Consider the following 24,772-nt stretch of genomic DNA (forward strand, 5'->3'; position numbering starts at 1 on the left):
ATTATCAAAAATATTTAAAATATTATATTATTATTTTTTTTATATTTTATTTTTAAAAATATTTTATTATTTTTTAATAGCTTCTCGCTGTCTGCCTCCTCACCACTGCATGCAGCCTCTCATTCTCCTCCTCTTCCCATCTCTCTACCATTCAAGCCCATCGCTCGCCGCTCCACCATTGCCGCTCGCTTCCCCACCCTTTTTCTCCTTCTGCAGCTTGGGCCTGCCGCCTCTGTCCTCTTCTGCCTCTATTATTCATCTTTTCGCAATCACATGCCACCCCCTCCTTCCTCCTCCGCCGCTCAGCCTTACTGTTTGTCTTTTCACTTTCCACTGCTATTGCTCGTTTTTCCACCCTCTTTCCCCTTCCGCCACTTGGGCTCTCACCGCCCTTTTTCCGCCACCTCCATCGCTCGCCTTCTTGCAACCACACATTGCGTTTCTTCTTCCTCTTCTATTGTTTGAGCTCATTACTTGCCTTTCCACTGCTGCCGCTCACTCCCTTCCTCTTTCAATTCCCTTGCTTGTCGCCACTTGGGCCTGCCGCCCCCTTCTTCTCCTCCACTATACACCTTCCTGTAGCCATATGCTGCTCTTCTTTTTTCTCCTCCTCCGTCACTTGGGCCCGCCGCTCCCCTCCCCGCCGTCAGACACCAACTTGTACTGGGAAGGGATGGTGGTCCATTGAGATGGAGGAAGCGAAGGGCATGATTTTCAAAACATCCCATTGTTTTTTTTATTTTTGGATTATACCTGTAATTTGAGTTATGTACTATAACTATACATATGATTAGTTAAATTGGTTACTAATAAATAGATCGACGTCATCTATCTTAAAATGGATGGCTAGGAAAAAAGTTAATAATAAAATAATTAAAAGAGGCTGCTGTGAAACCCAACTAAAGATGTACACCGGACACATAAATAACATAGTAATTTTCATACGGCATTTACGCACATTTAATTGAAATAATCAGTAGCATAAAAGTCGGGCTACAGGAATTTGTTCGCTTCGTTGAGTAGCCTAGAAGCCCATTTTGGCCTTTCTCGAGCTCAGACGACCAAAAACCGCTTCATGTGTAAGGATAACCGAATCAAGAGAGCTTGGAACTTTTCCCATTAATTTTTTTATAAGAACAAGAAAAGACTCTCTCCCCCCTATTAGGGCAAGTCGTTTGCTTGGTGTTAGAGATGGTACGAGAATCTAGATTCTCGATTGAAGCTAGACTCTAATTTATTTGCTAGAGACATCAAGAGAAGAGCCCCTAATACAAATTACCCTAGAGATAGTACGAGAATCCAGATTCTCGATTGAAGCTAGACTCTTAATTTATTTGCTAGGACATCAAGAGAAGAGCCCCTAATACCAATTACCCGCTGTAAAATAATAATAATACAAGGAGAACTTATGAAAGATTTGTGGAAGCTCTTTGCGGCATCAGAAGGAACACTGGTTCCTTCTCAAAAGAATAAGATGTGGATGCGAAACTAGGATTCTTATGTCACCATAGAATCCAAGCAAGTGGACACCAAAGATCCTGTCCGAACAACTGAAACCATCCCTGCATGTCATTTCTCTGTGCAGACTTCAAGATAGCAAAAAGGGAAAATCTGGGTACGGGGGAGTCTGCCTGGCCGAAATAGGAACCTCTCCAAGGTGCATCCAAAAAAGTTCCTAGAAGCATCACTCCTCAAGTACAAGCTTAATTCTGCTGCATGGTGTATTTGCTTCAAACCGGAACTTTCAACGTAACACTCCTCGGATGGAGTCCCACTAATTGAAGCAAAAATATACACCCACCCTAGTTAAGATGTTTGGTAGAATTTCTACTGATGTATTTGTTCATTTCTCATGCAATTAGAGTCAAGAAACCTAGAATGGAAACTGAGGTAATAACTTGAACTTGAAAGCTAGCTTGAAGAGAAAGGACATTGTAACAATTAGGGGTGCAAGTGGATTGGGTCGAATTAGATCATGAGTGATCCTGATCTGGCTCAGTTTCTTGATCGGATCTGGATATTGGATCCAAACCTAGCCTAATAAAAGATCGGATGGGTTCATGATCAAATTTTTTGATCCAACAGGTCATTTGGATCGAATCGGATCCATGTATAATCTGGTCTCGATCCATGAACTATGGGTTTGGTTTAGATCCAGATTCGGATTCAGATCGGTTCGGATCTGAATTATAAATAATAAGATTAATAAGTAAAAAATCTATGAGTAATTTTACTTGCACTACTATCGGACTTAATCAACTTTTTTTATTAATGAATCGGTTCTTTCTTTCATTTATAGGAAATAAATGGTTGAAAAGCTTGTTGTATTCAATTTTTAATTTCAAAACTTGCTACGGTTAAAAACTCTTTATTCTTTAAATCATGTCGGAAATCTGTAATTGAAATACGTAGATCATGCTAAACTATTATTGTTTCCTGCTAGTCCTATCAATTAAATAAGATAATATTGAAGTATGATGAAAAATCTCATCTCAAACTACAATTTTCGACTTTTGAAGGCATCTTTAAACAAAACTGACCAAAAAGGTCAAATTTTTTAATCAACGCCTCTTTTTGCTTACTTTTACGGCACTGGATTTTGATGGTGTTGCAATCACATAAATGAATAGTGTTACGAGATGGATTCAAGTTCAGCTGATCAAGTAAGTGTTTGGATCTTGTATTGAGTTCGTATCGAGTCGGATCGAATCATTTATCTTAAAATTCAAATCAATCTAAAAATCTCTATGGATTGGATCGAATCGGATCATAATTCAATAAATCCAGACCCAACCCTGAAAATGAAACGGATCCAATTTTAGAATCCGATCCGAATCCGTGGATCCTTTAAAAAAATTCGGATCGGATTTACGTGGGATGGATCGAATCGGATCACGAATCAACCCAATCTATTGGCAACCTTGTATATAACAATCAGGAAAGAGAGAAGATCAGAGCCAGTGTACACCATGCTAAATTCATGGAACAAAAGTATTGCTTTTAAAAGCTATGGATTTTCAAAGCTTAAATAATTTAAAAATTCCAGCTAAATGAAAAATTCCAAGTGCCCCATCTAATTAGGTGGCTTTGCATGATAGATAAGACCTACAAAGATAGTATGCCGTAAGTCAATTGCAAAGTTTTAAATCCCGTATGATAGTATTCTGATTTCTCCAGAATACCCTACTGTCTCGTACATTTCAATAAATATCCTCAATCTTTCTCTTCTTCTCTTCTTCCATTTTTTTTTTTTTCAATTTTTTTTTCTTTTCCTCTACCTTCATTTCTTTCCATTCCTTTTTCTTCCATTCCCTTCCTTTTCTTTTCAATTTTTTTCTCCTTTTATTTTATTTTTTATTTTATTTTTTTCCTTTTTCTTTTTTTTCTCCTGCTGCATGGATGATTTTTGAAATCTCAAACCCATCTTAATCCTATTTTCTCACAAAAACAAGACTGCATTTAGCTTTGCAGATAAAGCCCCAACCACAATTATATTGGACGTAGAAAACGCTTAGGCCTCAATTGCTACTTAGATACCTGCAACTTTCACTTACCTGTGGTTGGACTAAAGGATAAAACTAGAAGTCAACAATCCAGTGTTTAGCTTGCGGAGACTGTAACTGCATCAACCTATTTTCTACATTTGTTTACTTACAATTGGAAGCTAAAACTATGTCAATAACACCCAACCAAAGTTGCGAGTGGAAATCATAAGCATCACTTGCTACAGCTTTCCTAAGGTCGATTCGGCCATAGAAGAAGATATAGCAACTAAGATTCAAATATAACTTCAAATACATGGATCCCACATAAAATACAGGTATTCAAGTATTGGAAGAGAACCATCTCTTGCAGCTGGGATTCAATTACTCCAAATTGCTGGCGTCAAAGCAGCCCCCAAGTCTTTCTCATTCCACTAAGCGTCATATTCACATCCCTTTACCCCTTCCTCTTTCCAAGTCTTACCCTATTCATAGGTAGTAATTTGCTCATGCACTAAATCATTTTTTTAAAAAAAAACAGAGCTATATGACTTTCTGGCGAAAAACATAAATGAAAGAAGAGGACAGAAGTTCTCTATCCACTGTTAGGAATAGACCTAAAATAAGAAAAGTATGCCCGAAGATGCCCAGGTTCTGACATTTGGGTTTGTGACTATGCCACCTATAGAGCTACCTCGCATAATAGATGCCGATAGAAATTCTCTGGAAAAAGAAGCTCCAAAGACAGCAGCAGATGAACCGATGCAATACATCTAAATTGGTTTCTGACCCCAAAACTGTACAAAGGAAGATGGATTTGTATCAAGAACTGGAAACAGTGATGTAGGATACCACAACTGTAATGTCATCAAGTTTGCCGCCATAATACCGATACCCAGCATCCTGGGCAGCAATGGAGAAAGGTGTTTGCCGGTTCTTATCCTGCGCTCGTTGGCGGGCAAGTGCAGCTATCTTCTGAGCTGTCACTTGAGGCCCGAGCCCGGTTCTGACAGCTTGGACAACTACTGCTGTAACTTCAGTATTATACAAATTATCAAACAATCCATCTGTTCCCGCGATGATGACATCACCAGGTGAGACAGGGAAGGTAAATACCTGACCACATGCAAATAAAAGAGACCAATTAATCCACACAAATGTCCAGAATGTATACACTAATAAGATTATAGACATTGATAAAATAAACCAAAATAGATAAACTTACTCTGTTGCTGAAAAATTCATGGCCCACATCTGACCAGTTTTTGCCCCAAACCCCCCCACCCAACAAAAAAAAGAAAAGAATATCTGACCAGAAATTGAACAGTTAAGAGTTATATCAGTGACAGACTGGATGTAAAATCTCTCTTTTATTTTCTTGCTAGAAAATTTGGTTCAATACAGTGTACAAGGTTGGAGATGCAGTCAGCCAAGCTCTCAGCTTCAACCATGAGGCCGTGTTTCTATTACTAGGTCAAATTACTTGGGGAGGTATGAAAGGTAGGTTCTAATTTCAGTTTTGGCCAACTGAAAGAGTTGCTATTTGATAGTTTTAGAGCTTTGGGTTCTAATTTGAGTCCGTCATTGGAGATGCAGTCAGCCAAGCTCTCAGCTTCAACCATGAGGCCGTGTTTCTATTACTAGGTCAAATTATTTTGGGAGGTATGAAAGGTAGGTTCTAATTTCAGTTTTGGCCAACTGGAAGAGTTGCTCTTTGATAGTGGTAGAGCTTTGGGCTGTTCTAAAGGTAGGTTCTAATTTCAGTTTTGGCCAACTGGAAGAGTTGCTGTTCTAAAGGTAGGTTCTAATTTCAGTTTTGGCCAACTGGAAGAGTTGCTGTTCTAAAGGTAGGTTCTAATTTCAGTTTTGGCCAACTGGAAGAGTTGCTATTTGATAGTTTTAGAGCTTTACGCTGTTCTAATTTGAGTTTCAGTGACGAACGGATGGATGGCCGGACCCTGGACGGTCGGACAGACAGATGGACTGGAAGAGTTGCTATTTGATAGTTTTAGAGCTTTGGGAGCGATGGACGGACTGGAAGAGTTGCTATTAGATAGTTTTAGAGCTTTGGGCTGTTCTAATTTGAGTTCAGTGATGGATGGACGGATGGATGGACGCACGCACTGTGATATCTCTAAAATGGTCAGAATGGTTTAGAAGAGGAGACAGGCAAATAGAGAACTAGGAGAAATTAATGGAGGATATACATATCCTGCAATCCCAAGATTTTAGGAATATAAAAATCACCATTTGGTTTGTTTTCAGTTCTCCCAAAAATCCCAAGAAGCCAAGACCATGGGGGGCATGTTGGCACCCTTTTGATCCCCTTCCACTTCCATCTTCCTTCAGTTTTTCTATTTAATAACGGTCATACTCTGCTACGGTATTGTAGTAGAGCAGTCTAGAGCATTCCATATCCAGCTCACAAGTAGCTAATCATTTCAAGAGGTGAAAGACCCAACATACAGTATTTTAAGAATGCAAAACCCTACCTAAGACTGCCATCAACTTACTTTAGTTAAGGTTAATAATCTAATTCCCAATCCAAAGTATAGCATACCAATTCATGCATAATGCACCTGGCCTTCATTTGAGAAAGCATGTTGTTACCAAATCAAATCAATAGACATATTTGTCAGTCCAGCTCTGTTCCCTGTTAATTTGTCATAGTGGCTCATGCCTTGCAACAGGGTGTCAGATTTCCTTACTGGTGAGACAAAGGACAACTGCCAAGAGAGCATTTTTTTTCTAAATTTTTTTTTAAAGTTCGCAGAAACCATCCTTTCATACCAAAATATAAGGTGGTCGAAAACATTTAAGCCTCCTGTCATCTGTAGAGCACAACCAGAAGAGGCTTGCGTATCAAACAATCACCCACTGCAAGCAGATGAGCGTTAAGTTACTAGACTTATAACAAAATACTCTTAATTATTAAAAGAATTTCGCATCTGTCATATCTGCTCCTCCCAAATTTCTCTACTTAATGAAAAAGCATGTTTTTCGTGAACCATAGATGAGTTCTAGAAATAATTCGTTGAAATGAGTATTTGTCTCTTTCTGCTTGAGCCAAACGAGATGAAATTCTCACATACAGTTCTCAGAAGGGGATTTCCATTGAATTACCTATCATAATAAGGTACACAATTGGTTGAGGAATGTCTTGAGATTCAGGCAACTACAGAAAATATAATTAGTAAAGATGTTCCTCCTCATATCAGCATATTTTACTGTTTAGGGGGGATCACACTTGTTTTTTAGTACAAGTAGCTACAGGTTTGCTCTGACTTTTTATTACCATCCAAACATTATAGAAACTTTTTTCACTGTTCAATTTCATTATGTTGTATGTTGTAATTATATAATCACGATTAATAGTCATAGAGTACTAGTAATAATTAATAGTAGCGTAATAATTAAACAGTACAATTTCTTTCTAACTATCAATTATTCCTATCTTAAATCCCAATCTTTCATTTAAGTATCTTCTTTCTATGCCATGATTTCATGGATCCTGCCCTAGATTTGGATACACATTTCCATTTGTGTCCCCCAAAATGAACTGGGTTAGAGGGATCCTGAACTAAGAAATAGATCTAGAAGCTAAAGAGGGTATCCTGAGCAATTGCAAGAATTGGGTTCATTGATATTCATGATATAGTAGATGCTATCATACATAATAGTTATACTCAATTCAATGGAATTGTATAGTAGTTGCTATCATACATATAGTTATACTCAATTCAATGGAATTATATAGTAGATGCTATCATACATAAAGTCATACTCAATTCAATAGAATTGTTCGATCTTAGAGGAGATCTTCTATAATTTCACATAGAAGGGGTTATTTCTTGGTTTCATCCAGTCCTTAGTAACTTGATTATTTTTAGGTAATAGTAGATAGAAACAGTGCTTGTAAGGAGTCATATTGGGGTTACTTAAAAAGTCCATATGAATTAGGAGCGAACAGACCCAAAACCCAATCTTCCATTCAGCTTATGCAACTATGCAGCAAGAACCAATAACAAGAGAAGGCATAGACTTTAACTGACCTGGGCAACACTTGGGAGGTCACTGCCACTGCCACTCTCAAGTTGGTAAGTGAAATTGAAGTCATGTTGTTGTACAGGTGACCTGAAGATGGTGCATCCATCCCTAACAACTACAAAGCCACTGTCCCCAAGGTTTACAGCATGAAGACCCTACATATAGAAATAAAAACAAAATAAACTGTAAGAAATGTTTTTTGAGTACATGAAATGTTTCAGCATGCAGAAAGCAACATTAAATGAGAAAAATAAGTTGATTATTCGAATAGAATCTCCACCATATATTGTACAATATCTATTTATTTTTTAATAATTGTATGTGATAATTAGAGTATTGATATAGCATGGATATGCACAGACATTTCTGTTCAGGTCTATATCTGCATAGCCATTACGAAGCCATACAGTCCACTTGTAAACCACATAGACAGAAACCAGTTCAATGCTATGCTTGGGCAGACAGCATGTGCTTTGGGGCAAAGCTAATGGAAGATCCTTATTCCCACATAAAAATTGTTATGCATGCTTCTTGAAGAAACCACTGTCAAATGCAGCATAACATCATATATGGATCCCACACAAATTTGATTTTTGAGGCAAGATGTAAATGATACTCCAACGTGTGCACATGCATGCTGCGGAGGTGGGGGCAAGAGAACGATGATTGGTAAAAGATGGTGAACTATGATAGCAAAGATATTACAAAAAGATGTGAAATTGTTAGGTAACTTACAATATTCAGTAGCGACATCTAATCAGAATAATAGATGTGAATCACAAATCAATTCTAACAAATCAGTTCTAATAACAGATCTTTAAATAGGACACACATAGGTTTGGCACTAGGAAAATAGATTACTATTATAGCCTGGTTTTCTTGACAAATTTGGGGAAAAATTAGATATGTACCATTATCGTTGGTGCATATTTATCCAGCTGGCTAATTTGACAGCGAATTGCAAATTTAGGTTGAAGAAATTTATTCACAGTACAAATTCATTCCACATGAAAGATTTATCTGCTATTTCTTCTTCTTTATTATTTTTTTCTCTCTCAAAAGCCTGGCTATATCTTCTCACAGTCTCACTACTGAAACCTGTCATATATCAAAACACTGATTACTTGGGGCATAAATGCAGCCACCTAATTTGATTTTTTTAACCTGCTTAATAAAATCACATTCAAAATAGCAAATTCTAGAACTAATGAGCCCAAAACCAGTTTAGTGAAGAAGATAAACATTGCTAACTGTTACCTGCTTGAACTTGGTATAATGTCAAATTATATGACACTTCTCTTCAGACCACTTTGATATATCAGCCTAACTCATCTTCAGCATTATCCCTTCAATTTGTGACAAATCAAATAATAATACTACAAGAAGGGAGGGAGGGGTGGAAGCATTAGATGGCCATGGATGGTCTGAAAGTAAGTTTTTTAATATAATCTACTTATGCAAATATATACAGATATAAATATTGTCTGTAAATTCATCATGTGGAAGAATCAAGTCCATTGTAACACTTTCTCTTGCTAAACATTTACTAAATCTAGTCAATAATAATTACAATTTGATGGCTTGGGAGCACTAATTGAGTTTTATTTGTGTTTTTTTCTTTTTTTTTTAGGGCCTAAAGCTAATCCAAGGAGTTTATTTTAGATTATATTGATAATATATGGAGGACCAAGATTAGAAGTTGGGATGACATTTATTTCTAAGCTTTTACCTAGTTTAAATGTTAGAGCAAAAATAACTCTTATTTGAATAAGCATCCCATATGTGAAGAATGAGTTCAGAAACCATGGTAAATACATGGAGCTGACAATAGGGGAGGCTGTTGCTGGTCATGACCCCATTCCCCACTATTCATCCTCCTCTTTAGTCATTCTAGTGATGATTTCTTTATTTCTTTTCTTCCACATTTTTCAGAAAATTGCTGAAATGCTCCTCTAATCAGATATCCTAGTTTAGGAAGGGCAATGATTTTGCAGTTTCTAACCTTAATCTTGTGATCTTTGCAAAAATAAAACTCAGATCTCTTCTCTTCACCTCTGCTCTAATTTTTTTTATGTTTATATTCCATTCTAGCAGTGTTAGTAAAAGTGGCTACCTACATGGTTAGGCAGCCGCCTAGGTGTTAGTTTGGCTGGGCTGCCTAGGCCAAGCCTGCTTGAACCCTATCTCTCGAAGGATCTCTTTTCTCATTTTCATTCCTCATAGTAAATGGGCTAATCCATGGGTTCCAACAAGTCAACTGACAGTGACAAGTGGCAGCAGATGTGACCAACCTACTATAGCAGGAGGGCTGACCAATGGCTGCCAACTAGTCACTTTTCTTTTGTTCTCCCTGCTAACCTCTAGTTTGCTCGCCTCCTCCTTCACTTCTTGCTAGGTGCTAGCTAGTTTTAAAGCTTGCTGGATGCTATAGAGATAGCAATGTTGTTACAACTCTCCTTGTGGATTTTCATCTTTGGGCTTTTATTGTGTGAAACATAGGTTCATGATCCCATATATGGTGAAAAAAGAATCCATATAGAATATATGCACATGCTTATTTATGCATATGATTAGAAGTATGCATAATAAAAGCTTGGAGAGCTTTCCTCCCAAGGCAGCCACCTAAGCACCTAGGTGCCTGCCTGGCCATACAAGGGATCTATTGCCTGGCCCCACCCAGGCAATCTGACTATCTTGCATTCTAGGCCAAGTATAACTCTATAGGTGATGCACTCAATCTATCGCTTATTTGCAGAAGAGATCTGGATGGATGGGAGCAATCAGATTTTTGATATTTCTCACATCCATAAATTATTGTGAATAGAAGCTCTGAACATATTGATGATTTTCCTCAACTATGACAGACTGCTTCAAGTGGTCCATCCATCTCAACTTGCAGTTCTCTGTTTAAGTGTAATTCACAACTTTGACCAAACTGGTTTCAAAAACATGACCTCACACCATGAAGACAATCCCTTTTAAGGTATAAGTTTGATATGAGATGCATCTAATGATTTCTAACAATGAAAGAGATGACTCATCTTGGAGAATATGTTTACAATGGTTCACCAGAAAAGGCAACATGATATTTATATGGTGTATTGCATGCATTAGCAAAGAAAAATGTGCAATATATGCAACTACTTCATCAGATGCACTAAAAACAGACAAAGAAATGCTCCAAAAATTCTTTGACCAATATAATTAATTCCTATCACAGGGAACAAAATAAATCCTCTCATTTGTACATAACTGCTACTCATAAAAATCAGAGAAAAATATGCATATTGCAGTAAGGTGCATGTTAACCAACAAGATAACAGAAAAAATTATGCTATTTAAGAAAACAAATATAAATGATAATACCAAAAAAAGAACTACTAGATCATCATAATGTACCATCTATAATATAACGTACAAATTGGTCCATGATATAGAACAATGCTAACAAGTAAAATGACAACACGCTCCACTCAAATTATAGAACATGTATTTGTTGTAGGGGATACCCAAGCACAGTACATATCTTGAAAATATCAAGTGCTACTATACTTTAAAGTGATTAGAGATGGAATCATAAAATCAGTACTAAATATAACAGCCTTTCTTGAAGTGGGGATATTGAAGATTTATTCAAAATAAATGCCACCTAATAAATCCTAAATCTAATAATATATAAAAGCAGCTATTTTTCCAAACTTTTATATTCCCATAATAAACAAATAGATTTCTCCCTCGGAGGTTTAAACCATCCTAAACTAGTACAGAGCAGTATCCCAACCTTGCTGGTTTCCGAGTACAAGGAAGAAACTCTCCTTAAGTTGGGATTTCTATGATTCTAAGAGTTCCCACATCTTCCCAAATCTAAATTAATATTGATTTCTTGCTCATAGCAGAACTAAAGCTTATGTAGATGAGGAACATAATATACTAAATAAATCTTAAACAATTTCATGAGGAGGCATATCAGCAATAATCCATGCTAAAATATTTTTAAAATTTATCTTAAATCTGATATCTCTGGTAGTAACCATGTGATCATAAGTAGTGCATTACAACTAATGCTATAAAGACAGCCAAAGGAGAAAGGACATAAACCTGATCTGTGAGAGCAATGATGCATGCTGTTGATGATCCCTTTGCTTTTGTGCTGGAATAAGCCTTCTCTAGAACCCTTGCTGGATCAATGGACCCCTTTGGCTCTTCTCGGATTGCATTTGCTGAATTAGACATAAGCTCCCGAGCATATTGTCCTGCATCAACTCCAAGGTCTGCCCAGCCACCAACACCATCTGCCACACCAATGGCTTGCTCATCAACACATATGAAATAGGCATCCTCCCCACCAGTTTCGACCTTATCTGGGTGCGGCAGGCAACAAGATCCAGAAAGCAGCTTCAAAGACCTATCACCCAGTACTTTTCTGTAACCCAAAAACAGGCCATTATCCAACTCATCAAGCAGTTTTACTTGCAACATATATCCATATTAAATGCCTGAGGCTAACTTTACTAGAACTTATCATATACACAGAAAAAACTTCTGAAGCATATGAAAATATAAAATTTCACCAGGATGGAGAAATCATGATGTCAAGTAAGCTCATTATTGAAAAACAATCAGCCCATTATTTAAAAGCTCTCAAAATTCCTATTAATAGACTAAGATATCTATATTAGTAATAATCTCAATGACTGACATGGCCTGCTTCGGAGATTTGGTTCATAGCAGTTTAAGTTAACAGGTAATGGTTGATTTTTCTGGCAATTACTGAGAAAGTGACTTTGAGTTCTGATACATGGAAAATATGCAGTTGCTATTAATAAAGAAGATATGCTACAGAACTGAAGATAATGTCAGAAAAACAGGTCTGTATCTGTCTAGGACTCAATTAACCTCAACACTGGAGTCAAACACAGACAAATCAACCAAAGGAAAAAATTGCAACTAATTCATAATATTCAATGCCATCCCATGCACCATTGTCTCTATGGAATGGTAAGGTACTGGCAGGATGCTGTGATGCACCAGTACCATCAGGACTTGAGTCCTTGGGTTAGCTTATGATGAAATTGCAAATCTATATAGTTGGCCCACCCTGACATCAAAATATCATTGAATGAGTTTGATCTTCTATGTGCCCACCAAACTTCCACAATCTCATGCAAGATTATAGTCCTTGTTTTCTTCTTGTTTAACCAATATAGAGCTAATTCACATCAATTAGCAAGTAGGTATCTTTGAGTAGGGTAATAAATATGAGAAGCGTCATGCTTAAACTTGTCCAGAAGAGTTAAAAATTCTTGTTTGTGTCCCCAAAATATGTCAACTTAGCATAAAAAGCAGTAGAACAGACCCCAGAATAATAAGGGGGGGAAGGGTTTTCTAAGATATCATAGCTTGCATTTCACTTTTCATCTGGCAGGTCCATGTATATGCCTATGCATACCTTATAGCATGAGACAAAACCATATGTTTCTAGCACAGGCATGATATATAATGCATTTTTTTCTCCCGTATTCCTTCTATTCTACTCAATTGTAAACTCATGATCCAAATCCAAGTCCCCTCTCCTGATCCTAGTTTAGCCCAAAGTTATTCCAACATTTGTCACCAACAAATAAATGTATTTATGTATTATTTTCCCCTTGTAAAAAAAGTGAATTTTTTTTTAAGAAAATCAGATGGTACGGTTGATTTATTAAAAAAGATCAAAGTAGCACAAACCATTGTATCTGATAAAAATTTGCACACCTGACAAAAGGATCATCACCACAGCAACCAGTTCAATGTCACGTGAATTCATTTCCCTTATGAATCCTTCGTTTATTTTTACCAGTAAACTTTTTCATCTTTAAACCCAACACCCCTTCAATATGAATTGACAAACCAAGCTGCAGCAGCATCTATACAAATATGTCATGCAGCATCAATATACAATAATATAAACTACATATACATATGCAATGTGCTACAGAAATGCAACCAGTAAATTGGGAACATAGAATAATTTATAGTCGGATGTCCAGAAACATACAGGTCAGACGATACCACCAAATTCTCAAGCTGCTCTTCCTGTGAAGTTCCATCCAAAGACATGTGAGGAGCTGCCCCAGCAGAATATGGAACTGCACACTGTGAATGTAAATCTTGCATCCCTGGTTCTAAGGAAAAATTAGACTTCCAACTTGTCCCAGTTGCATTAGACCATAAACACTTGTAGACCATATTAGTACCCCAAGGTTCTCTATTTTTCAAGCTACCACTTATTCTTTTGCAATAATCAAGACCTTTATAGTTATAACTGATATCAGCCCGCATCACTGAATTCAACATTTGTCCACCGCTGTTCCCATTCTCCAGATGCTGAGCACCTGGTTCAGCTCTACCCAATAAATAGTTGCAAGCAGACATTATATTTCTCCGGAACAATGTGCAGAGAAGCCTCTGCTGGGGATCAGAAAGCAGACTGTCAATGTTATACGAAAAAGGCTGGCAAGAAGGTCCGGTCACAGAAGGCACAGAAAAGGTGCGAGAGAGCGTTCCAATGACGGATGGTCCCTTGCAACAATCACTTGTATGGAAATCTCTACAGACACTAACAGAAGACCGAGAAGTCCGATGAACACTCTGGCCAAGATCAGAGAAGGGCTTCCATGAAAAAGACCAGGTACTGCCCAGAAAGAAGTTCTGGCCCCAGCCTAGTAGGAATTCTGATGAAGCTTGCAGCCCTTTTTTCCTTGACAAATAGGAAGATGGCATCTTATCCTCGCAGGCACAGAGGGGTTCTTCTAGCAACTAAACGCCAGTCCCAGGACCGAAATAAAACAAGAAAATGCATCCACAAAATCCAAATTCCCTTTCCTTCAGTGATTAAATCCAGACAAAAACCTGATAAAGAGAAGGGGATTGCAAAGAAAAGGTTGATGCATGAAGAACAGAAACGAAAATATAGCTCCCAAACAAAGAAAATGAAAAACTAGAACCATAGAAAGAACAACGAACTACTACTAGATCAATCAAAGTTACAAACTTTAGAAAGGAAAAGAATATTCTTCTTCCGAAAAACTTAGTTTCCTCAACCACATAAAATTCCGTCCCAGGATGAGAGAGAGAAACAACCTAAAGAACGACCTTCGACCCAAAATCTGAAAACAAAATCCTCAGAAAACAATTTTTCAGACAAATGAAGAAAGAAAACAAGCCTAATCCAGAGAAAATACTCGCAAGGAATCACCGAAACAACCAACCAAAGGGGCAAAAAGAAATTTTTAATATAATTCACGAAAAAAAAGGAAAAAAGCCTTGATTCATGAAGAGGAATAAACTAAAAAACGGAACTGAAATATCAAAGAACAAAACCAAAAGAGAATGCGAGCAAATATACTGAGAGAAAAAAGGAAGAGATTTCAAAATCTTAAAGCACCTGATGATGATGAGAGTCTTCCAAGATTCGCGGATCGGCTCTCTTTCTCTCTCTCTCCCCCCCTTCCTCTCCCTCCCTCCTTCCCTCTCTATCCCCCACTTTCTCCTAGGTGGTAGGAGATAGATATAAATTCGAAGAAAGGGGTGAGGAGTGAGACGGGAGGATGGGAGAGGAGAGCAGCTGGGGATCGAGGCTGGTCGTTAGGTGGGGGAGACCACGCGCCTTCGTAACCTTCCTTTCCTTCCTCTTGTCTTAGTCTACAATCCTCACCGGAGAGCGCGAGAGAAAGAGACATCCATAAAGCTCACCTCTCTCAACCTGAGTCCTAACGCTAGATGTTACAATAGCGTACAAAGTTTTGCGCAACGAAAAAATAATAGCCATTGCAATGTCATACTGCCAACATGAGAGCAACGGGGCATCGATGATCTCATTATAGTATCACAAGTTCACAACCTATCATCATTATATTTTGTATAATAATAGAGGAAAAAATAATAACCATTGTAATGCCATATTGCCGATGTGAGAACAACGAGGCATCAATGATCTCATTATAATAACATATTATAGCAATCTGTTACAAAATAAATAATAGACATCTTGTACTTCTTATCTACAAATAAAATATTAATTTTCAAATATTTGGACGATAAAAAATAATAATTTTACATGATGAAATAAAAAATGCTATTATTTTGCTTTCTTATCTATTATTTTCATCATATTACTACTATACCAATTATTATAATAATCATTACTTTACTATTAAAACATTTGTAATAATTTCGTGATATAAATCAGTGGGTTTAACCATTATATGGTTTAAAATGATTTGAATTGGGGTCCCTTATCTCAGGGTTATTTATAGCTGTTCAGGTCTAACTTGTCCTATTTAGAGCTTAGTTGGATTCAAGCCTGCTGCAAGGAAAGGTCAAGGTCAAATTAAAAAAGGCTATCAGTTCGGATTTTTAAGTTAGCTTCTTTCTTGGGGCGTAGGATTTAGCTCAGCTTCACGATCTGCTACTCACCGGCGACAAATATTTTTTTTTCATTACCCACCAAAAAAAAAAAAGATTTTCTTTTCTAATCAACAAAAATGCCCCTCTAATCCTCACGAAATAAGAAGAATATAAATACCTTCAAAAATGGCAATCGCCAACAGCGGAGCGTGACTAAAAAAAAGCCATATTTGTTAGTAAATCACTATAGCTAATTTCAATCATATTCACCGCCGGAAGTACTAAACTAGTTTTAATCATCTTCGCTATGAAACGACTGGGTTGGATATGAATCCATTTCTGAAAAAATCAACATAAATAAAACTACGAACTCAGAATCCACATTGACCAGTCTATGAAGACGTTAGGGCTGCATGAACGTTTCTGCAGCTCAAGAACTAGGGGTGACGACAAAGTGGAAAAAGATCTATCCATCTTTGCAACACCCATGCCAAACCCAACTACATTCTTGGGTTCCAAAACCAAATTTTAATCCAAATTGCGAATCCTTGACTTCTAGATTTCTAGAACAAGAAAATTTTAGCAAGCTTTTGCATCATGCGAGTTATCCTAACACTAATAGTATGTCATAAACATATTTCCTTTTAAGTTGTACATGAATTCAACTGATATTGTACAACTCTGAATTGCACCAGAGCCTCCTGAATACCTCATAACCGCCACAGATGGGCAGAGAATAAAGATACCAAGGGCAAAAAACTTGCTAACAAGATGCAACTAGCCGTCATATTCTCCTTGGGCAAACTTGCTCTCTGGATAAAAGATGGCAACAACTTCTTTGCCCCCAAATTTCCTGCCATTCATGCCCTGCCTGGCTTTGGTAGATCCTTCTGTGTCAGCATATTCCAAGAATACCTGAAACAAAAGAACAAACAGCGAAAACATTTATTAGCAACATCAAAAAATAACTAAATAATCACGATAAAACCTTAGCATATCAAGTAAAAAAAAACCCTCATAAATAACAATTCCAGGAATCTTTCCTGTCTTCTTTGTAAAATTACTGCAACTGGGATGCTCCCATGACCCAGGATTGAAGTAGAACTATTTGACCAAAAATGATTCCACAGTGAAGCCAAAAATGGCACATAATTTTCAGATTATGCCTCAAATATTTATGATGCATTTGGAACAGTAAAGCTTCATGGATTAAAGCAGAAAATTTAAACCTAAAGCCCATTCCAGATTCCATATATGACAATGATATCTAGAAAAGGCTTTAGGCTTGAAGCCTGCAACCATCAACAGTGAGCCCACACTGTTCCCAGTAAAATATCTCATGACACAACAGTTGCCTAGTTTTTGACTTCTTATCAACAAACTTGCTTTCCTGCAAAGTTCTCAGCAAAATATTTCATGACACAACAACAGTAATAATAATTTTCAATTTTTTTAACAAACTTGCCTTTCCAACTCCAGGAGATGATTCTCCATTTGGACCTGGTCGAGGGATGACAACATTTACCAGCTTACCTGCAAAACCATCATCAGTTCAGATGTCTTCAAAATATTCGAGTACACAAAAGACAGTCTTAGGTACAGGAAAGAGAGGGTAACTATGGTATCTTCAGTGGGTTAAGCCAGATTCTCAATAGCATAAGGTTGGACAAAAGGCTGTAAAAAAACCAAAACAGAAAGATATGAAATTAAAAAACTAATAAATGTATAGTGAGAGAAAAGATGGTTCAATCATCAGAGCAGTTGCTTACCATATTTCTCGCCTTCACATCTCATGTCTTCTACAATATCTTCAAATTCTTCATCATTTGTCAATTCATCTTCACTCACCGCCTGCTTTAAGCATACTACCTTGGTTGGAAGGGGTGCCATTTGGAAAGCAAGCTTCTGCAAAAAGAAAAAAACATTAAATATGAAAGCCAGTAATGTCCACCAAATATCAATTATCATTCATCAAGACAACTGACAAAAACCACATGAAAGACCGTAATAATTTTAATCTACTAATGAAGTTCAGAGCAAGTTAAAGATGCATTGAAGATTCTAGAGAGAGAGCAGAAAATAAAAGCATGTGCACACCCAAAGAAAAATCTTGCAGCTTTATGATAGATAAATCTGCCGAGGCACCTAAGATGCTGATAGAAGTCCAAAATTCTAGAAATTAATAAGATCCTTTCTGACTGCCTTTTCAAAGAGTATTTGCTTGGACTATCAATCTTAGAGCAAGTTAATTCAATTGTCAAAAGAGCAGCATACAGACTAACAGTAGTCACTATGAACAATTTTTGCATGACAAACATCCTTAAACATAACCACATGAAGAAAACAGAAACAAACATATAGACAACAAAAGCGTAGCCCAGTGCATGAGGCTCCCACACTGCAGGATCTAGGGAGGGCCAGATGCATGCAGTCTTACCCATGCATGCCAAGAGGCTGTTTCCATGTTTCGAACTCATAACACCCACGTCATAATGAAGCAACATTACCATTGTGCCAAGGCTCTCTCTCATAGAAAACAGCCAACACATTTTAAATAATAACAAAGTGAGACCATGAGAACTGATGTTCAGAGGTCACTTCCTACTGAGTCAACCACACTAGAAGCACCACTTAGAAAAGAAATCATGACAAAGCTTAAATTATTAATTACACATGATCCAATTCTTTGCTGACAGAACAGAAACAAAAATGAAATTCATTGTATATTACCTGCAATGCCACTTGCTGTTGAGCCTGTAGTAACAAATTTTCTTGTTCAGGCCTAGGCTGGGTTAAACCTTGGTTTGCACGTCTAACAGTAAGAGTTTTATCTCCCATTTTGATGCCATTAAGTGCTGCACATGCAATGTCTGTGACTGCGAGGTCCTGGTAAATACAGAAGGCATAGCCCTTTGAGTTACCAGTTTCCCTGTCCTTGACAAGATTAAAACCTCGAAGAGGACCAAACATCTCAAGCAACTCTCGTATCTTTTCTTCTGTAAGAAAGTGTGGAATCCCACCCACAAATATACGATCAGGACCCTCAAGCACACCACCAGAACCTGGTGTAAGCCCAACTGCAGCAAGGTTAAGATTGGGATTGGGTTGGCTTGGGCCGAGTGTAGCAGCAAGAGCAGGGTTGTAATCAGTGGGCCTTCTCACTTTCACAGGTGCTCCCTGAATACATGCAGTATCACTTGCAAAGCGGTTAGCAACAGCAGAACAATTTTAACTGGCATGCAGAGTAATAGTTAAAAATCGTTCAGCTAGAGAGGACTCAAACCTCAAATATGATGCCATCCAAGGCCATCGCATTGCTTGCTTCTTCTACCGACCTCATTTCAACAAAAGCAAACATCTTCTCATGATTTATATACACATTAACAACAGCATCACCTTCAAAAAAAAAATAATGGAAACAAATTAGTAAACTGTCATTTTAATGGAAAGGAGTAATTGAAAGGGATGGATGTGAAGAGAAACCTGGCCCAGCAGTGTTTCCTCCAATTGCTGCCATAACCTGGTTAAAAAAGGCAGCAACCGACTGGAAGCAAGTTCACAAGTTAAAAAGAAAAGTCAGGCAAAATAATGCAATATCAGACAAAAGGCATGCAATAACAACATAACTGCTTCAAAATAAACAAATGGTTCAGAGGTGCAATATTAGAGCCAAAAGCACCAAGCTGATGGTAGATGCCCACCAGAAAGCTAAACAGGAAAACAAATAATGCACCCATGGAATTTATTGATAGTAATCTTGAGTTCTACATAAGGTTGTTCGTGAAAATCATGCCTTCAACACTCTAGATCACAAGTAAATATTTATATGCAAATATCCTTGGTAACCCATTAAGCTTATAATAACCTCAATGGTAAGTCCTAAATAGGAATACTTGGCAAACGGCAAATAGAAAGAACAATTTTGATGTGGTATCGCTAAACACCCATCCTACCCTGTTGTCCTCGAACTGTTCCTGATCTCAGCTTGCTTCATAATGTCTTTGGACAGTTTCTTAGTCCAGAAAGTTTCTGAAATTAGCACATTGCATCTTCAGGGAAATGTGTTTGGAATTTACTTCCTTCTTCACTTAGAGAAAACTTGGGTGTTCACATCTCGGTTCCATTAGCTTAGACTATATAAACAATGAGATAGAGATCTCCCTTTTCACCATCCAGTCTTTAGATATGGCAAGTTTCCCACTTGCCCCATGCTGCAGTGTGCAAAAATTCAGCATTAACTGAGGGGTTGACTTTAGGTTAGGGAGTTGGCTATAAGATCGATGAAGAACAATAAAATGGATAAAGCTTCAGTTCCCAAAATGTATAAGAAGGTATGGAAATATGATATCTAGCTTCCAGGGGAACAAGGGTAATAAGAAAAAATTTACATGGTTAGGAATAATAATGGTATAAAAAATTGTCTTGATTTGTGCTGTACAAGTTGGAATGTTGCGGCATAATTGTGTTGGAGATAAAATTAATCAAAATAATAAGGAGATATTGATGATTTGGGTCTTAAAGGGTCTTAACGAACAGAAAGAAACTTCACGTTTGCTCTGTAGAAATTCAAATATTTGATTCACTTTGAATAATGAGAAGAAATGGAAGCACAGTGATTTAAGAATCTGTGGATCAATTGATGGTTTCCAGATGTAGATGCTAATTTAACTGGATAAAAACTATAATAAAGCAAAGAGGAAAGTTAAGAAGAGAGAACTTGAAAAGCAAAGCTTTCATTGCACCACCAAGGCATGACAAAATGTCGCACCCACAATCCAAGAAGAACCACACGTTTATAGCATATAACTGGCACAATTAAAAAATATGCAATAGCTTGCTAATTGATAAATATGTATAAGCGCAAACTCTTGATTATTGCCAAGTATGCAAATAAGTAACCTCTTAAACGGGTCGTTGTAGCTTCCATGAAACTCTATAGGTACAATGTATAAATCAAAAGGTACCCATCTTGTAAGAACTAAGAAGACAACTTAAACATCTTATGAGAGAGCTAGAAAAGAAGAAAAATGGGGAGGTGAGACTTTATTGCAGAAAGAAAAAATTAGAAACATAAAAAATTAGATTCTTATTGAATACCATGAAGGAAGACACCTGAACATTAGCAATAACCAACACCGCAAAATAGATACTTTAGCACCAATCATACCCTAAACAGGACCAAAATGCCAGCCAAATATCTAACGAGATTTAGAGAAAATCTATAACATAGGTTTGATGATCTTCAACAAGTTTCTAAAACACCTTCAGGATATACGGGTGATTGTAGTGCTGCATAATCCACATGCAGTATGCAGTGAATACAATAGCCATATCCAAATGATGGTTTAAGAACATCCACATAAAGCCATGTTCATAGAAATAGCTTAAAATAGTAGAATAGAAACAAATAAGAACAAGATTCTAAGTATACTCTTTGACACTTTTTGAGATCTTATTTGGGTATGACATATTGAACTAAAAAATAACAATATCCACCGATGGACTGTGATCAAATTTTAAGCAACCCAATGCAGTGTACAATCAGGATATAAGCAACAATGATGAATGAATAAACAAAGGGTACAGTATTTAAGCTGCTAATCTTCAAAAGTACACTTAAAAGGCAAATTTCTTCTAAAAATAAGAACAAACAATGGCCACATAATCCAGATGCTTTTGCATCTCAGGTGCTTGCTGCATGAATATATGTGTGCACCTAGTGGTCGACTATGAGGCTCAAACATTTATGGGGACTTCAATTGGCCCAACGCTGAACACAAGCAGGTACATATGTAGCAGCATGGACCGCAATTTAGAAAATAGATCCTCAAGTAATATATATATATATGTATGTATAATGTGTGTGTAATGTGTGTGTGTGTGTGTGTATATAATGTATATATATGTATAATGTATATATACATACATACATATACATATATATGTATATGTATATATGTATATATGTATATGTATATATGTATATGTATATGTATGTATATGTATGTATATGTATGCAGATATATATATATATATGTGTGTGTGTGTGTGTGTGTGTGTGTGTGTGTGTGTGTGTATAAACACTTAGATTATTATGTTCAAATTCTTATCAAACAAGAAAACAATGTATTGAACTCTAAATTGGTGCAACACATAATTTGCTAGTGATCTATTTTTAAAAAGAATAAAATTTTCACATTTCAACACAAAATCGCCATAGCAATTCAGCTAAAAGTCCAAAACAATAAGATATACTCTCGAGTGAATTATATTTTTCTTTGCTCTCCTGTTTTTGTATTTAAATTCTCTTTTATTGGTTGAGACCTACTAAACTGCAAAACAACCAAAACTAAACCTAAGTTGCCAGGTTAAAATAAAACTAGGTTTCAAACATTGCTCATAAGTGTTTTGTTTGCATAAAACAAAATAGAAAGAGCATACACAACCCAAAAACTCAAATACAATTGACTGACAAATGAAAGATAAATTATTTGCAATCTAATCATATCAGAAACATGTCCATAAAATTGCTAAAAATGCCCACATGTACTAAATTGTCCACATCATCGGATTTAGAACATTACCTGTGCAGAACAATAAGTTCTGGGAAAAATTTTCAATGAAAATTCCATCATATATAGCTAGAACTGCCTTCATAAAAATAATGATGATGCCATACATTCCAGAAGCTTAAATTCTCAAAACTCTTGGAATATCAAGACTTAAGAAGACTTGGACATGATATGACACACACAGGCACCAGAAAAGTTAAATGTCCTATTTATTTCAGCAAGAACCAAGGATTCAAGTACTGGCATCAAAGGGCATGTTCTCCAATGGTTGGCTCTGCACTGAATCTATTGAGTATCAACCTATGTCCATACACTGCAATACGGAGGGCATGACACATGCAGCATCGAATCAATCAATATCCAGTTCAGCACAAGCTCAGTATGAAACAACTGACACAAACCGACACATTAACCCTTCGCAAGAACTATTGCCACTTGGCTCAAAATTCTCAGTTCCTATCAAGAGCCACTTCAGTATGACAATTTAATTCTTAACTATCCTGTCAAATGACATATTAGTGAAAGTCATGACAACGGTTTGTTTGGTTGGGGGTTTGTGTGTGTGTGTGTGTGTGTTTTCTTTTTTCCCTTTTTGCTGGTTTAGGGGGGGGTGTGGTGAAAGATTAGGAGGGGCTCATCTACCGTATACCCACCCCACTTGTCAAGGGCAAACTCCAACTGGAATTTAACCCCTGCCCCCTTGCCCAACTGGCGGGAGCTGAAACCATCCAAGGAAGCGCACAATGGTATGACAGTGGAAATCTTGACTATCCTAAAGACTCATTTGATTGACGGAAAGTGGAGGGGGGAAGAGGCACTTCCTAGGAAGTAGAGAAGGGACCTCTTGTTTAGTTGGAGTTTAAAGAGAGAGAATGAAAAAAGCTCTTCTCATGAGAAGTCAGTTCCCACATTTCATGAAAAGTGAAAACCTATGGGAGAGGTGGATTTTAGCACTTCCCATGGGATGGGAAGTAGTGCTACTTTTTTTTATTTCCCAAAATACTCATTTAGATCCATGGCTAAGATTTTGCAAAATATCAATAGATGGTTAGGATAAAATATTGAATAGTGATATAATATTATATCAATATTATCTTAATATTTATATGAACATAATATTAATATTATAATATTTATTATAGTATAATATTATTTTAATATTTATACTAATATAATATTTATATTAATATTAATATAATATTTATATTAATATAATATTATATTTATATCCATATTAATAAATTTATTATATTAAAATATTAATATTATGTTAATATATATTAGTATTATATTAACATAATAAATTATTATAGTCTAATATTATATTATAATATATTAATATTATATTTATATTAATATAAATATAATATTTATATTTATATAAAATTTAAGAGCAAAAAAAAAAAGATATGATCTTATATTTACTCAAGATATAATAGGTATTTTACATAGTTTTTTCAGAAAAATGGGTGCTTAACCAAATATAAGTTATTCTGCAATAAGTCATTTTTTCATGGTCAACCAAACATGCCAAAATCCTATTCTCAGGAAATAACTTCCCAAGAGGAAGTTATTTCTTGAGAAGAAAAATTCTTTCTACGAACTAAATGAGTCCTAAATATTAAATAACACTATCTTAGAAGGTCTGATACTTTGAGTAAAACTCCACATTTTCCCATCTTTTTCATAACTGTGATACACACAAAACGGATTTTTTTATAAGAAATATCACTAACTAGACAATGTAGCATACACAACAACATACCTTGTTTATAATTATCATACATATTTCTACTTTATGGACGTATCCTCATTTCAGGATTTTTCAGAAGAAATGTTGGACACTTTAGAAAATCTGGATAATTGGAATTGGCATGAAGTGCCAAGTAACACTCTAAACCTGAGCCTATTCAAACTTTACATCACCTGCACGTCTTACCATCCACCTAGTCATATTTGAGATCTTCATATACTATTAAAAGGCTCAAGAGCTATAAAGTCAATAATTTTAACAAATTTTCAATCCAACAAACCAAAATTCTCAAGTCAAAAATTAGTTAAATGTAGTTCCAGTCACAGGTTATCCATGCTGGACTTACACCATACAAGCTTAATAGGGATAGGGCTCAAGCTTGGTTTGTTCATGTTGCTGCACTAATTACATTCGAAGTATGTTTAATGCTGCTTCAGCTTTTCCAGAGGGGCTGTTTTTAAAGCACTTTTATGACAGCACTTGAAAAAGTTTGTTTCAATAGCTTTACATCCTTTAATAGACTTAACAGA

At 36.4% G+C, this 24,772-nt stretch overlaps 2 protein-coding genes across 4 annotated transcripts; both read right to left on the minus strand.

Moving 5' to 3' along the window:
* Nucleotides 1-3,673: 3,673 nt before the first annotated feature.
* On the minus strand, nucleotides 3,674-15,301 carry LOC140855673 (probable protein phosphatase 2C 55). 2 transcript variants are annotated; one of them, XR_012138632.1, is made up of 6 exons: nucleotides 14,956-15,301; nucleotides 13,567-14,420; nucleotides 11,628-11,952; nucleotides 7,535-7,684; nucleotides 6,273-6,359; nucleotides 4,431-4,598 (listed from the first exon to the last, which is right to left on the minus strand). XR_012138632.1 is itself a non-coding variant. In XM_073252034.1 (5 exons), exons 2-5 carry the CDS (start codon nucleotides 14,289-14,291, stop codon nucleotides 4,305-4,307), a joined length of 1,494 nt encoding a protein of 497 aa, XP_073108135.1. In that variant the 5' UTR covers nucleotides 14,292-14,420; nucleotides 14,956-15,297; the 3' UTR covers nucleotides 3,674-4,304. The 2 variants fall into 2 exon arrangements, 1 of the variants encoding a protein (XP_073108135.1); XM_073252034.1 differs by lacking the exon at nucleotides 6,273-6,359 and having other exon boundaries at nucleotides 3,674-4,598; nucleotides 14,956-15,297.
* A 1,142-nt stretch (nucleotides 15,302-16,443) lies between these two features.
* Nucleotides 16,444-21,687, minus strand: LOC140850924 (splicing factor U2af large subunit B-like). Of its 2 annotated transcripts, XR_012138633.1 has the most exons (7): nucleotides 19,401-21,687; nucleotides 19,201-19,313; nucleotides 18,648-19,094; nucleotides 17,687-17,822; nucleotides 17,535-17,591; nucleotides 17,383-17,450; nucleotides 16,703-16,832 (listed from the first exon to the last, which is right to left on the minus strand). XR_012138633.1 is itself a non-coding variant. In XM_073252035.1 (6 exons), the coding sequence occupies exons 1-6, from the start codon at nucleotides 19,432-19,434 to the stop codon at nucleotides 16,695-16,697; spliced, it is 936 nt and encodes a 311-aa protein (XP_073108136.1). In that variant the 5' UTR covers nucleotides 19,435-21,680; the 3' UTR covers nucleotides 16,444-16,694. The 2 variants fall into 2 exon arrangements, 1 of the variants encoding a protein (XP_073108136.1); XM_073252035.1 differs by lacking the exon at nucleotides 17,535-17,591 and having other exon boundaries at nucleotides 16,444-16,832; nucleotides 19,401-21,680.
* Between the last annotated feature and the right edge of the window lie 3,085 nt (nucleotides 21,688-24,772).

The sequence above is a fragment of the Elaeis guineensis genome, chromosome 2 (genome assembly GCF_000442705.2).
Source record: "Elaeis guineensis isolate ETL-2024a chromosome 2, EG11, whole genome shotgun sequence".
Classification (NCBI taxonomy): Eukaryota; Viridiplantae; Streptophyta; class Magnoliopsida; order Arecales; family Arecaceae; genus Elaeis; species Elaeis guineensis.